The 15,489-nt window shown below is 51.6% G+C and overlaps 1 protein-coding gene across 3 annotated transcripts in view; it reads left to right on the forward strand.

The window, feature by feature from the left end:
- The window catches only part of LOC105479612 (acyl-CoA thioesterase 7), a 134,530-nt gene that overhangs the window by 75,912 nt on the left and 43,129 nt on the right, over window positions 1–15,489 (forward strand). For all 3 annotated transcript variants that reach the window (XM_071067355.1, XM_011737664.2, XM_011737681.3), the window contains exon 6: window positions 3,031–3,117. In XM_071067355.1, coding sequence (XP_070923456.1) covers window positions 3,031–3,117 — 87 coding nt within the window. The remainder of the gene's footprint in view (window positions 1–3,030; window positions 3,118–15,489) is intronic.

Genomic DNA, 15,489 nt, shown 5'->3' on the forward strand with positions numbered 1-15,489 from the left:
GGAGAATGGCGTGAACCCGGGAGGCGGAGCTTGCAGTGAGCCGAGATTGTACCACTGCACTCCAGCCTGGGCGACAGAGCGAGACTCTGTCTCAAAAAAAAAAAAAAGACTCAGCCTTGTGTCAAAAATCAGATTAAAGTGTGGTTTACCCACCAACGTGTGTCTTGAGAGAGTGAGAAAGGCAGTGGAGTGGGATGGAAAAGTAACAAAATATACCAGGCTTGAGCATGACACTTGGAAAGAATGTTGGGTGTGGTTCCTATCACATGGAACTGACTGGAGACAGACAAATCAGATGCCTACTAAGTTTACGAGGAAACTGAACTTGCCTGAACTGGAAAAAAGCTTTTGACTGTTTAAACTTGAAAGTAACCTCCCCAAACCTAGATGAGCAGGAGGTGGGCTGTGGGCCCTATTTCCCAGTGCCCGCTTGAATGAGGCCATGGTGGATAACGAACAGGGAAGAACCTTCCAGGAGGCTGAACCAAGGACCATGTAGTTCCTCCCCAAGAGTGGAATCAGGGTCTAACCAAAGACCCTTCTCCATGGCCATAGCTCAGACCCTAGCAGGAGTCACCTCTGCTTGGGCCAGGGGCTCCTGGGTAGCTCCTGTGTTCTTTTCTTTGCTGAATGAGTGTGCTCTTCTGCTGCTGTATAAAGGGTGCAGGTGCAGGTAACTCATTTTCTTAGTTCATTGGCTGGAGGAACATGAAAAATTGCATCTAAACACGATGGAGAAGACTACATACATGTGACCAGCCGCTGTGCTCTGAGGTGAGCTCAGAGGCTGGATCGGGTTTCAGGTGGTCGTCCTTGAGGGTGAGGTGCTCTACGTGTGCAAAGAATACAACAGGGATCTGGTGACTGGAGGGGCAGAACCAAACAGAGATGACCAAGCCTGTCTCCACACACAGCAGGGCCACGTTGCCTTGCCTCCTCTGCAGCGGGTGTGACAATACCACTCATGTCTGGAGTGTGAGCAGAGTGAAATGCTGCTTCCAGGCCTGACCCATTGAAACCTCAGGTGTGTGAGCCTCCCCCAACTCTGTCCCCTTCCAAGGTAACCTTCAAAGCTACCCATTAAGGGTAATGGAGCTACCGGACCAGAGGGGCCTGAATCCCCACATCTTCACCGTTTGGATGAAATCTACCCCACTAGGAAAGCCGGATTTGGACTTTACCTAAGCAAGAAATCAGCCTCACTGTGTGACCCACTAGGGTTTTAGGGTTTATCTGCTGCAGCAGTGACTATGATCTTGACTGACAGTGCCTCATCTGTGAACCTGCAGTTTCAAAATGATGTGAAGAGCCAGAACCAGGCGCCCAGGACAGCAGTGGGCGAGGTTTACATAGCCGTAAACACAAAACTCTCCTTTTCGGATCCCGTCCTGTGTGACAAGCCGTTTACAGGGCTTCGTGTGTGTTAGGTGTTTACGTCATCTTCACAACCCGATAGTTTCACTTTCACCATCTCTGGTTCCAGCTGAGGAAACTGAGGCACAGGGAGGTTAAATTCCCACGAAGGCAGCAGAACTGGGATTGAAACCCAGGCAGTCCAACTCCAGAACCTCCCTTCCTCCCCCATCCTCTCATGCTTCCCCCATGCCCTCAGCCCCCAAGCTACTGCTTACGGGAGCAGGACTATGGGCCTGGCCAGAGGGCCAGAGACATCAAGTGGAAGGAGCTTCAGACCCAGGGCCGAGCCCCTGGCCTGGCCATGTTCACCAGCCCTTGCACCCTTGTGGATGACTCAGGGCGGATCTTCCTGGGGGTTGGCCAGAGCACTTCCTGACCCCAGAAGGGTGGATCCCAACCCAGAAGCCAGGGGCTAGGTGACCTGCCAAGACCCCATCTGCACTGGAAGGGCTGCACCAGGCTTGGAAGTGAACACTGTTTTCAGCCCAAGGGCCAGGGATGAGGCAGGCATTCGAACTTGTCCGAGGCAGGGCTAATTTTGTCATAAACCCTAAAAATGGACAGCCATATGGCCACATAGTCCCTCCACGGTCAAAGCTGGACAGCTGACAGCTATGAATCCGAAGAGCTCACGATAATTCCATTTTCTCTTGTTAGACAGAGAGAATAATAAGGATAACTGGCTTTTAAAAAAATTATATATTGGGCTGGGCGCAGTGGCTCACGCCTGTAATCCTAACACTTTGGGAGGCTGAGGCGGGCGGATCACTTGAGGTCAGGAGTTCGAGACCAGCCTGGCCAACATGGTGAAACCCTGTCTCTACTGAAAATACAAAAACTAGCTGGGCGTGGTGGCGGGTGCCTGCAATCCCAGCTACTCGGGAGGCTGAGGCACGAGAATTGTTTGGACCCAGGAGGCGGAGGCTTCAGTGAGCTGAGATTGCGCCACTGCACTTCAACCTAGTCGATAGAGCGAGGCTTTGTCTCAAGAAAAAAGAAAGGTCTACCTTCTAGAGACTGGGCATTATATTTCATCTGCTTTTTTTCTTAAGTGCAGCTTCTTAAAGATATTTCAGGAGCAGTGCAGTGTTGGGTGACTGAAGCTCCTCCAAAGTATTTGGGGCTCTTGCAAGAGTGAGGTGATAGAGTAGTGAATGGGGTTGGGGGCTGGCCGGAGGGAAGAGCTTGTACCCTGGGCAGCTGTGTGTTCTCAGGCCGGTGGAGAAAATTACAGAAACACTGTGGCACTTCTGGTAGGAAATGCAAGTCAGATGGTTAACTAGAGCCCGGTAGAGGGTCACACAGAGCCCTGGGACTCACAGCTTTGAGGTGTTTCGTGGCTACCCCTGGGCAGGGCCTTGCAGGGCACTGATGGCCCCAGAGAGTCTCGTCATGGCCCACTAACAGAATGGGTCATGAATCCTTACAAACCTCTCCTTCACCAACTGTAGCCTGTTTGGAGACCATGGGTTTCCTTAAGAGAAATCATAGCTGAACTGGCTTTGGACGCCTTCGCTGACTATGCAGACCTCAGGGTGGTTTGGGCATTGTCAGACCATTCGGCTGTGGGAATCAGTCTACCCCGTAACTAATCTCTTTCCTTTGCAATTCCAGAGCCGAACACTGTCAGCTACAGCCAGTCCAGCTTGATCCACCTGGTGGGGCCTTCAGACTGCACCCTGCACGGCTTTGTGCATGGAGGTAAGAAGGAAGTGCCCTGGTCACTCCATTCCTGTCCCTTGGCTCGTTGTTGCTCCTCTGGGAGCCATGCTGCTGTCTGATACAGTTGAGGCTCTTGTGTTTGGTGAAGTATAAATTTAGATTTTCAAGAAGTTGCACAATAGGCCAGGCGCAGTGGCACATGGCTGTAATCCCAGCACTTTGGGAGATGGAGGCAGGAGGATTGCCTGAGCTTAGGAGTTCAAGACTAGCTTGGGCAACATAGGGAGACCCCCATCTTTACAAAAAAATAAATAATAAGCCAGGAGTGGTGGCCTGTGCCTATGATCCCAGCTACTGGGAGGCTGAGGTGGGAGGATCGCTTGAGCCCAGCAGGTCGAAGTTGCAGTGAGCCGTGATCGTGCCACTACGCTTCAGCCTGGGCTACAGAATGAGACCCTATCTCAAAAAAAAAGGTTGAACGATAAATCACAGAAATACGCTGGCGGGTGGGGCGCAGTTGCTCACGCCTGTAATCCCAGCACTTTGGGAGACCAAGATGGGTGGATCACCTGAGGTCAGGAGTTCGAGGCCAGCCTGGCCAACATGGCAAAACCCATCTCTACTAGAAATACAAAAATTAGCCAGGCGTGGTGGCGTGTGCCTGTAGTCCCAGCTACTTAGGAGGCTGAGGCAGGACAATCACCTGAACCTGGGAGGCAGAGGTTGCAGTGAGCCAAGATCATACCACTGCACTCCAGCCTGAGCGACAGAGTGAGATGCCGTCTCAAAAAAAAAAAAAAGAAAGAAAGAAAGAAAGAAAGACACTGGCGCCTGTTTTTCAAATTGGTGATAAAAGTTAAACGGATGACTGCGTCCCTGGGGAGGGTCACATGCAGCCTCGGGATCTTCTAGTTGTGAGATGTTTAATGCCTGCTGAGGGTTAGGTCAGGGCCTTGCCAGGGCACTGATGTCCCCAGAGACTAGCATTGTGACTCACTGGCAGTGACTCGTTAATAATGTATTTCCTCTAATGTTTGCATTTATTTTTTCCCAGTAAATGCAGATCTCTTCTCAAGCAACACAGGCCTTAAAGTTCCTCGCTCAGCTTCCCAGAGTTTGGGAAACATAGCTGGAACGCAAGAGGATTTAGCTCTAGGTTCACAGACGGACACTTTTTACTTTAATAATGTGTAATTATTTTTCATGATTTAAAGAAAATGTAGATAGCATATCAAACCCATAATTTCATGGCTACTGTAATTTTGAAGAAGACCAAAGTAAACTTTTAAAAACAAGTCGGTTGAAGAAAAGCATCAAGGAGATAAGATCATAGTGAAGTAGTATCAGTAAGAGCAGAAGTTGTGAAGGTGCTGTGTGGTTAATGAAGGTTGGGCACAGCTGTTCTGGTTATACTGAGCTATTCATCTGTCCCGAGGCATAACAGGCACTTTTGCACAATGCTGTCATTTATTTTTATTTATTTTTTTTTTTTGGAGACGGAGTCTTGCTCTGTCGCCCAGGCTGGAGGGCAGTGGCGCAATCTTGGCTCACTGCAAGCTCCACCTCCTGGGTTCATGCCATTCTCCTGCCTCAGCCTCCCGTGTAGCTGAGACTACAGGTGGCTGCCACCATGCCTGGCTAATTTTTTGTATTTTTGGTAGAGACAGGGTTTCACCCTGTTAGCCAGGATGGTCTTGATCTCCTGACTTTGTGATCCACCCACCACAGCCTCCCAAAATGGTGGGATTACAGGCATGAGCCACTGCGCCCAGCCAATGCTGTCATTTCTAATTGCCTGGAACACCAAGTTCCCCTTTCTTCTCCGTTCAGAAGACTCCTATTTATCCTTCAAAACCCAGCTCAAATGGCACCACTCTGTGCTGGCTTACATTGATATTTCTTTTTTTTTTTTTTGAGACGGAGTCTCGCTCTGTCACCCAGGCTGGAGTGCAGTGGCGCGATCTCGGCTCACTGCAAGCTCCGCCTCCTGGGTTCACGCCATTCTCCTGCCTCAGCCTCCTGAGTAGCTGGGACTACAGGCGCCCGCCACCGCGCCCGGCTAATTTTTTGTATTTTTAGTAGAGACGGGGTTTCACTGTGGTCTCGATCTCCTGACCTTGTGATCCGCCCACCTCGGCCTCCCAAAGTGCTGGGATTACAGGCTTGAGCCACCGCGCCCGGCCTACATTGATATTTCTACCAGGGACACCTCAGGAGCAGGGACTGGATCGTATTCTTTGTGTTGGCTCCAGCACCCACAGAGAGTCAAAGGCATACCTTGCAGATACTTATTCCATGAATGAGAGGCACCAATCGCTTTCAGGTTTGGGGCAGTGGGTTCTGGGCCTATGAGATGCAGTCTCGCTCTGTTGCCCAGGCTAGAGTTCAGTGACATGATCTGATCTTGTCTCACTTTATCCTGCGCCTCCCGGGTTCAAGAGATTCTCCCGCCTCAGCTTCTGGAGTAGCTGGGATTACAGGCACATGCCACCCCACTCGGCTAATTTTTGCATTTTAAGCAGAGATGGGGTTTTACTATGTTGGCCAGGCTGGTCTCAAACTACTGACCTCAAGTGATCCACCCACCTCGGCCTCCCAAAGTGCTGGGATCACAGGCGTGAGCCACCACGTCCAGCCCTGATGTCAGATACGTTTCCAAAGTTTGTTTCTTTTTTAAACTCACCCCCTTTTGTGTTTCTTTTTCCTATTTCATGATTGTTTTCCTCTTTCCACTCAGCGGTGGCTGCACTGCTCTTAAATCTGATTAACCATGGTCTTACCAAGGGAAGCGCCGCTGAATAACAGCACTTCCAGGCCTATGAGCATTGTGACAATCTGAGTATCTTGCTGCCCCGAGAACAGCTGTCGCCTCGGAGGCATTTCCTGTTTCCCCTCCTTATTGCCCCCATGTCTCTGTCCTCCCTCGAATTCCAGGGTGGGCAGCAGCTCCCTCTTCTGAGTCTGGCCGTCCCAAGTCCAGACTTCTGCCACTTCCGAGTATTGTGTTTGAGACTCACACAGCTCCATTCTGCCTGGAATTTGTGAAACTCTGTGCCACCAGTTTTATTTTGTCGACACGTTAGACGTTCTTCACTAAATGGGGCATTTTCGTCGTCACTGTCTACTTGGTGAAAAGTCCATACCTTTAAGCCCAGTCTTTCTTTATGTTCTGAAAGGCCTCCGTGAGATGCCAGGAGTGGGAGAAATCACTGGAAAAGCCCCTTGGAAGTGTGCAGCATGTCATGTTCATTCACGGTATCTAAGCTGCTTCACTGATACAGGCACATGTTAAGATGTATGTTAAGAAGTGTTTACAAGCCGGGTGCGGTGGCTCAAGCCTGTAATCCCAGCACATTGGGAGGCCAAGGTGGGCACATCATAAGGTCAGGAGATCCAGACCATCCTGGCTAACACAGTGAAACTCCGTCTCTACTAAAAATACAAAAAATTAGCCGGGCGTGGTGGAGGGCGCCTGTAGTCCCAGCTACTCGGAAGGCTGAGGCAGGAGAATGGCATGAACCCAGGAGGTGGAGGTTGCAGTGAGCCGAGTTTGCACCACTGCACTCTAGCCTGGGTGACAGAGCGAGACTCCATTAAAAAAAAAAAAAAGGCCGGGCGCGGTGGCTCAAGCCTGTAATCCCAGCACTTTGGGAGGCCGAGACGGGCGAATCACGAGGTCAGGAGATCGAGACCATCCTGGCTGACATGGTGAAACCCTGTCTCTACTTTAAAAATACAAAAAACTAGCCGGGCGAGGTGGCGGGCGCCTATAGTCCCAGCTACTCGGGAGGCTGAGGCAGGAGAATGGCGTGAACCCGGGAGGCGGAGCTTGCAGTGAGCTGAGATCCGGCCACTGCACTCCAGCCTGGGCGGCAGAGCGAGACTCTGTCTCAACAAAAAAAAAAAAAAAAAAAAAAGTGTTTACAATGGCTTTACAATACTTAATGCCTATTTTAGTAGGGATTTTGTCCCCACAGTTTGTAAAAATCTGTCTAATAATTTTACCAAGCTTAACCTTCTCTCATAGGGCCTGGTAACTCACCAGGAGCGAATGAATAAAATAAACACCATGTTGAAAACACAAACTGTGATTTTATTGATTTTCCTATAGAGTACTGTTGGCAAGAATGGTATCTAAAATCATTTGAATCAAAATCTTCACTAAACTGTAACTCACTAGATGCCAGTTGCAGAAGAAAATGTTGAAATGGATGCCAATTTGGCCTTTATTCTGTAATTTTAGACTGTGCATGTGTCTTTGAACAGCTGTGCCAGAGTCCCGTTTTCTGTGATTTCTACACGCTGGCTAGCCTTGGTCTTGAGGACTTTACACACAGGTCTGGGTGGTGATAAACTCGTGAAGGGTGGCTTGGAAAGGGAGGAGCTGTTCTGGCTGGAATCACAGGTAGAATGAAGTGCTCCCACCAGACACTAGCTCATTGCTGCTTTCCTGGTTACACAGACAGAACCTCATGTCTTTAGTTAGGGGAATAGGAAAGATCTGGGGAGTGAGCCCGAGGGTGTGGAGGGTCATCATCCCGTGTGGGAGGAGGGTTGGTGGGGTCTCTGCCATTCTGGGTTGAAGGGCTCGTGGAGGGTGTGGAGCACAGTCATCGTCGCATGCAGGAGGAGGAGGGTTGGTGGTGTGTGTGCAGTTCTGGGCTGAAGGGCATGTGAAGAGGGCAAGCCTGGCTTTGGTTTCTGTCTTCCCTGAGTCCTGAGTGAGTCACTCCATGGTCCCCCACCCTCCTCCGTAGAGTGCTCAGGGTCAGCCCAGAAAAGACCAGTTTCCTCCCTGTTCTCCCCTCCCCTACCCTCACATTTGGTTGTACAGACTGAAGGGGTGACCCAGCAGATATCTGTGGGGGTTCAGACCTCGGGAGAAGGAAGTTCTTGGGGGTCAGGGGTCAGCCAGTAGCCCCGTTCCAGGCAGACCGTGCAGGAGTCTTGAGCATGCATTCTTCACTTCTCAACTTTTGGAGACCTTGGCCTTTTTCTCGGTACTTTATTTTTTATTTTTAAATTAATGATTTTAAACTTAAGTATTATATGGAAACGATCCAGAGGGCTTGTGGGTCTCTCTTCCTCCCATTGCTCCTGCAGGGGTAGCTGCTGTTTCTGGTTCAGGATTCTGTTTCCTAAGCATGAGGTTCTGTTGCTGTCTCTTGATGTGTAAGTTTCAGATGCGTGAGCCCCATCCCTGCTCATCAGGTGAGGTACTGTGATTACTTTCCCTAAAACTGTGTTACTACAATAGCCAACGGTTGCTTTGGGCCCTCCAGCAGCTCCGTAAGCTGCTCTCAGTACAGTCTGCCTGCCACGGAACTGTTCCCTGCCATGTTCCCTGGAGGGCTCCGCCTTCAGTCCTCCTCCTCCACGTTGCTCATTCCTTGCCTGCTCTAAACTGTTCTCCTGGGACGGCCTTTGCCACTCGCCTGGGTTGGATGCCAGGATTCATGGATCTTCAATTTTCCTCTTTGCTGGTTTTGGTGGAACATGTCCTCCAGTGACTTCCCAAGAAAGGCAATATATTAACTGGAATAAAGGCTCAGCTGCCGAATAAAGGCTCAGCTGCCACCCAAACAACTTGGCTTCAACAAGAGAGAGGACTTTTTCTTTTTTTTAACCTAACAATGCAGCTGTGAGCGATCCAGGGCCAATTGGCAGCCCCGTGGTGCTGGGGACCCAGGCTTCTGCTGCCCTGTGGCTCTGCCAGCCCTGGGGTACCCTCTTGGTGAGCCACATGTTGCCTGTCTCTTTATCAGCATCCAGCCCCAAAGGGGTGGAGGGCATGTTGGAAACTGCACCCTCCCCTTTGGCCACAATGTCCTCATGGGGCCACATCTGTGGGTGGGCGAGTGCTGCTGGTCGGATGCGTCTGTTAGACATTGGAGTGACTAGTGACGGAAGGGATAGTCTCTGTCATGGGGCCTAGAGGGTCATCTTCCCGCGCTTTGCATGTCTGAAACGACTTCTGGCTGAGCAGGGTGTTCTAGGGGAAACGTTCCTTACAGGCCTTGGGAGGCTTTGTTCCATGTCTTCTGGCATCTGAGGTTTCTGCTGGGAAATCCAGGGACTGTAGATTTTCCCTCCACTTTCTGGCCACAACCTCTACCTGTCTGCTGTCCTGATCTTCCCTGCCCATTCCAGCCTTCAGCCCTTGGCCTATCCTTGATCTTCCAGGGACTTTTTATTATGAACCCGTTTATCTGGATAGCAAATCACGTGGTTTGCAGTTTCTGGGTGTTTTTTCTAAGTGAAGTAACATCCTTTTCCACCTCTGGCTCACTGGGGTCACCCCAAGTGTTTGGTAGGTTGGAAGGGGCCCAAGAACTTGCACTGCCCCCTTGCTCCTTGCGATGCTGAGGCTGCTGGTCTGGAGTCCCCACCAGGCCGTGCCATGTCTCTCTCAATCTGCGCTCTAGGCCACCCTTCCTAGGCAGTTTTGGCAGGTGGGCTCACCTCTTGTGTAATTAAAAGTTTGAATTCCATCCATGGACAGCTTTAAAAATTTTTTTTGTGGGTACATAGTAGGTATATATATTTATGGGGTACATGAGATGGTTTGATACAGGCACACAATATGAAACTAGTACGCTGACCAGGCACGGTGGCTCACACCTGTAATCCCAGCACTTTGGGAGGCCAGGGTGGGCAGATCACTTGAGGTCAGGAGTTCGAGACCAGCCTGGCCAACATGATAAAACCCTATCTCTACTAAAAATACAAAAATTAGCTGGGTGTGGTGGCGCGTGCCTGTAATCCCAGCTACTTGGGAGGCAGAGGCAGGAGAATCACTTGTGCCCAGGAGGCGGAGGTTACAGTGAGATAAGATCATGCCACTCCAATCCAGCCAGCCTGGGTGACAAAGCGAGACTCTGTGAAAGAAAGGAAAGGGAAGGGGAGGGGAAGGGAAGGGAGGGGAGGGGAGGGGCACATCATGGAGAATGGGGTATCCATTTCTTCAAGCATTTATCTTTTGTGTTACAAACAATCCACTTAGGCCGGGCACGGTGGCTCAAGCCTGTAATCCCAGCACTTTGGGAGGGCGAGGCGGGTGGATCACGAGGTCAGGAGATCGAGACCATCCTGGCTAACATGGTGAAACCCCGTCTCTACTAAAAATACAAAAAACTAGCCGGGCGTGGTGGCGGGCGCCTGTAGTCTCAGCTACTTGGGAGGCTGAGGCGGGAGAATGGCGTGAACCCGGGAGGCGGAGCTTGCAGTGAGCCGAGATCACGCCACTGCACTCCAGCCTGGGAGACACAGCGAGACTCCGTCTCAAAAAAAAAAAAACAAAAAACAAACAAACAATCCACTTATACTCTTTTAGTTATTTTGAAATGTACAGTTAAGTTATTATTGACTATGGTCACCTGCTGTGCTATCAAATAGTAGAGCTTATTCATTCTTTCAATTTTTTAATTAACCATCTCCCCTGGCCCCTGGCAACCACCCATCCTGTAGTCAGCTTTGGAGCCTTCCACTCTGTCTCAGGCTCGTTCCCGGGCCACCAGCTCTACCGAGGGAGATGCAGCCTCCTTTTGCTTAGAGCCAGCCCTTCCTCCCTATCCTGCCCTCTTCTCGCTTCTCTGTCAGATCCGGTTTGTATGTCTCCTGTGCTTGAGGTGATGCTGTTGGCCCCTCCCCTGAGAGGTTGAGCCTGTGGCCTCATCTCTACTGCCTATTAAGGTCACTTGGGGAACTCTTAAAACCACAGACACCCAGACCCCACCCGACAGGTGACCCAGACCCTGGGGGTGGGGGCGAGGGGTGTCCAGGAGCTGTAGTTTCCCAAGCTCCCCAGGGGATTCTCTGGGACAGGCTGGGGCAGCACTGCTGCAGTGAACGTTCTACCCTGGGAAGGAAAACCAGCTGGGAGAAAGGGGCACTCCTGGACTCACGGGTCCACGAGTGTGTTTCCCTTCTGCTCAGCAAGCAAGTTTCCCAGTTCTGAAATCCGTCTTGTCATCTTCCTGGGTACCCTTAAGTGAGCAGCCTAGTACCCATTTTGGGCTATTTTGAGAAGCCGGAAGAAGAACCTCATTCTTACAGTTAGTTACTGTGATCCTCCCTGAATGATACCACAAGAGACCCTAACAGCCGGGGACGGAGGGAGTTGAGATACCATGAGGGGCAGATTGAACCTTGCGGACAGCGGCAACTCCAGCCCTGGCCTGGACCAGCTTTGTTGGGGAACTGGCCCAGCTGGCACCCCCCAACACCGCACATTTGGGGTACATCAGCCTGTCTCTCTCATTTCAGCCTAGATGTGGCCCTCACAGGGCCCTTGTCCGGGGGATGATCCTGGTTGTTCTGGTTCCTTCTCCAGTTCCTGTATCGGGGTCTTTAGAGCGTGAGGGGAGTGGAGGGAGGGCACGGGTTGTTCTTTGGCTTAGAAAAGAACCTCAGCGTTTATTGATCACATCGGTTCTGAGTAAAAACTAACTCTGCTCTGAGACAGAAGTCAAGGTGGGCATCCTCATCGGGAGGGCTTGCTCGGCTCCCATGGTACTGGGAAGCACAGGATGGAGCGTGTGGCAGGGAAGTGGGGCCACAATAGAGCTTCCTAAACTCATCTGAGCCTCAGAAACCATCTTAGAGCTCGTTAAAAATGCAGATTCTGGCTGGACGCAGTGGCTCACACCTGTAATTGCAGCACTTTGGGAGGCCAAGGCAGGTGGATAACTTGAGGTCAGGAGTTTGAGACCAGCCTGGCCATCATGATGAAATCTTGTCTCTACTAAAAATACAAAACTTAGCCAGGTGTAGTGGCAGGCGCCTGTAATCCCAGCTACTTGGGAGGCTGAGGCAGGAGAATCAGTTGAACCTGGGAGGTAGAGGTTACAGTGAGCCAAGATCACGCCCCTGCACTCCATCCAGCCTGGGCAACAGAGCAAGACCCTGTCTCAAACAACAACAACAACAAAAACAGATTCCCCGGCCCTTCTCCAGGTGGTTTTGCTGCAACAGGGATGGGCTGGGGCCCAGAAACCTGTATTTTTAGCAACAAGTGCCCTGGGTGGCTCTGATGATTCAGGGGCCTCAGAAACACACAGCTAGAGCATGGGTTTGTCTCCATGAATCCAGCAACCGTGTCCTTCCACCATGTCTGGACCTCTCCAGAACATTGGACATCACTGACCTGGCCACCCTGAGATCCCCTCACAGGGTTTCAGGCCATTATGCTTGCCAGGTCCTTCGTCCTCCCACACTGATGGGCACCAGGGTGGCTGGGGAATGGGCCCGGGCGTCTGAATGTTAATTGCGCCCTGAGTGGTTCTGCCCGCACCAGGTTGAGGACCCTGGGGCTCTCTGGAGGCTCTGCCTCCTCCTCTTTCACCTGCCCCTGAGTGTGTGGGTATGCCCCTAAGGTCTGCCCTCGCCCTCTTCCCACCTTTTCTCCCACAAGCTCACCTGACCCCTCGGCCTCAGCTTCTGCCTCCAAGTGGCAACTGACGGATTTTCTAATATCCAGCTCAGTCGTTACTCCCAAGCTTCAGCAGCCTGTGGCAGCTTCACCTTGGACCTGCCCTTCCTCTGGATTCCCCACAAGCCGTCCTACTCCTGACTTCTGAAGGTGATGTGAACGGTGCTCTGAGGCTGCGGCCTGCGGCAGCCCTCACCTAACCAAAAGTCTCTGGGCCTCTCTCTCCTCCCCACCAGTGAGATAACGCAGGGATTATAAATAAACGAGATAACACAGGGAAGACAGCACATGGGAGGCATTTAAGAAAGATCAGTTACTTTCATAACGTTTATTACATTTACTTTATTAGTTTTATTATTACAGACATAGAGAATGTTCTGCTCCGTGGAGAACTCAAGCTTTTTTCTCATATCCGGGGGAGCGTTTACAAAATAGGATCATGCACTTGACCACAAAGAGCATTTTAATTATAAGTTCCCTAAAGTGAGACCCATTAAGCCTAAGCCTCCTTAATGAGAACATAGCCCCTGGAAATTGAACACTTCTGCAAATAACCGCCGGCCAAAGAAAAAGTAACATCTGGACTTATGATTATGTAGACGATAATGAAAACTGATTACTTCCTATCAAAATCAGGGAGAGATAGCTAAAGATGTTCTCTGAGTACAAGTGACAAACTTTGAGCTTATTACTTAAAAAGAAAAAATTAAAAATACCTAAGCGTTGGAACTGGAAAAGAAAAATAAAATCCACCCACAGGAAGGAGGCGGAAGGACTCAGGGCAGGAGCGGGCCGACTTTATGTCTCCATCTGCGGAGGACTCAGGGCAGCAGCGGGCCGGCTTTATGTCTCCGTCTGCGACTCTGGGTCCCTCCTCTCCCCATATCTTGGAGCTGTCCTCCCAGCCCCCTACTGCAATCCCCCAAATCCAAGTCTTTAAAACACCACAGAACCTGTAAAGTTTGGGCCATCAGAGCTTGTTCTGCTGTGCCGTCCAAGTCCAGGCACCCTCTGGTTGCAGCCTACTGGGCACTGCCCTGGCACCTGGTTTGCAGCATGGGGTTGTGAGGTCATCACTGAGCCTCTTAACTGGGATGACTCTGCCTCTGCTGCCCAGGCTGGAGACCAGGTCTGTTTTGCCTGCTCTGCCAGCCCCAAGTCACAGTGTGCACAGCTGGGTCAAGGGAGTAAATGAAAGCCGACAGGGTGAGCATGACTGTTGATCGGCCTTGGTGGGGAGTGCTGTCATGGCAGAAAATAGTGGCCAGGACGTAGTGGTTTTCTGTTCTATGCTATCTTCAGTCTATAGTAAAGAGCCACTGGCTAGGCATAGTGGCTTATGCCTGTAATCCCAGCACTTTGGGAGGCCAAGGCGGGTGGATCATGAGGTCAGAAGATCAAGACCATCCTGGCTAACACAGTGAAACCCCATCTCTACTAAATAATATAAAAAATTAGCCGGGCATGGTGGCGGGCGCATGTAGTCCCAGCTATTCGGGAGGCTGAGGCAGGAGAATGGCGTGAACCCGGGAGGCAGAGTTTGCAGTGAGCCGAGATTGCGCCACTGCACTCCAGCCTGGGTGAAAGAGCCACTGACCCTGCCAGCTATGAGAGTCTAGGAGGGTCTGGGGAGATGTACTGGCTGTGCTGAGAGCCCTCTGCCCGGTCGCTGCTCCCTCCGCCCAGTCGCTGTACCTTCCGTCCAGTCGCTGTTCCCTTCACCAGATCACTGTTCCCTCCACCTGGTTGCGCTTCCCTCTACCTGTTGCGGTTCTCTCTGCCTGGTCGCGGTTCCCTCCACCTGCTTGCGGTTGCCTCTGCCTGTTGCTGTTCCTTCTGCCTATTGCAGTTCCCTCTGCCATGTTGTCATTCCCTCTGCCTGGTCGCTGTTCCCTCCACCTGTGGCTATTCCTTCTGCCTGTTGCAGTTTCCTCTGCCTGGTTGCGGTTCCCTCCATCTGTTGCTGTTCCCTCTGCCTGGTCGTGGTTTCCTCTGCCTGTTGCTGTTCCTTCTGCCTGTTGCGGTTTCCCCTACCCGGTTGTGGTTCCCTCTGCCCTGTTGTAGTTCCCTCTGCCCAGTTATAGTTCCCTCTGCCTGGTGGTGGTTCCCTCTGCCTGTTGCTGTTCCTTCTGCCTGTTGCAGTTCCCTCTGCCTGGTTGTGGTTCCCTCTGCCTGGCTGTAGTTCCTTCTGCCCTGTTGTAGTTCCCTCTGCCCTGTTGTAGTTCCCTCTGCCCTGTCACAGTTCACTCCGCCTGTGGCTGTTCCTTCTGCCTGTTGCGGTTCCCTCTGCCTGGTTGCAGTTCCCTCCTCCTGTTGCAGTTCCCTCTGCCTGGTCGTGGTCCAATGCCTGTTGCAGTTCCCTCTGCCTGGTCGTGGTCCAATGCCTGTTGCAGTTCCCTCTGCCTGTTGCTGTTCCCTCCGCCTGTTGCCATTCCCTCTGTCTGGTTGCTGTTCCCTCCAACGGCAAGGCTGTCTGTGTTTTTCTTCAGGTCTCTACAGAAAAGGAAAGAGACCTCTCATGAGAACCCTGTATAAATTAGACTGCCTCTGCTTACTTTTTATTCCAAAGCACCATCACTCCTGACACTTTCCTATGGCCTCTGCACCCCAGAATGAAAGTAGACACAGGTGGGGACCTGTGTCTGTTCACTGTTGCGTTCCCACTTAGCGCAGGGCCTGGAATGGAGTCAGCACTCAGTAGCTGAATGACTGGCCTGGGAAGAATGATGGTCCTGCGTGGGAAGGACTGCGGAGTGTGCTGGCCCCGCGCAGTCAGCCCCACCCAGAGGAGCATGCGAGGCTGCGCATGCGCTATACAGAGCGTGCGAGTCTGCGCATGCGCTGCACATGGGGCACACGTAATGACCACTCTCTATCTCGAGAACCAGTGACCAGGCGCCTCCTGTGTGCCGAGCCCCTCCGTGCTCCACCAGGGAAGCTGTGAACAAGATACAGCCCTGCTGGTCAGTTGGGAGTCGGAC

The sequence above is a fragment of the Macaca nemestrina genome, chromosome 1 (genome assembly GCF_043159975.1).
Source record: "Macaca nemestrina isolate mMacNem1 chromosome 1, mMacNem.hap1, whole genome shotgun sequence".
Classification (NCBI taxonomy): Eukaryota; Metazoa; Chordata; class Mammalia; order Primates; family Cercopithecidae; genus Macaca; species Macaca nemestrina.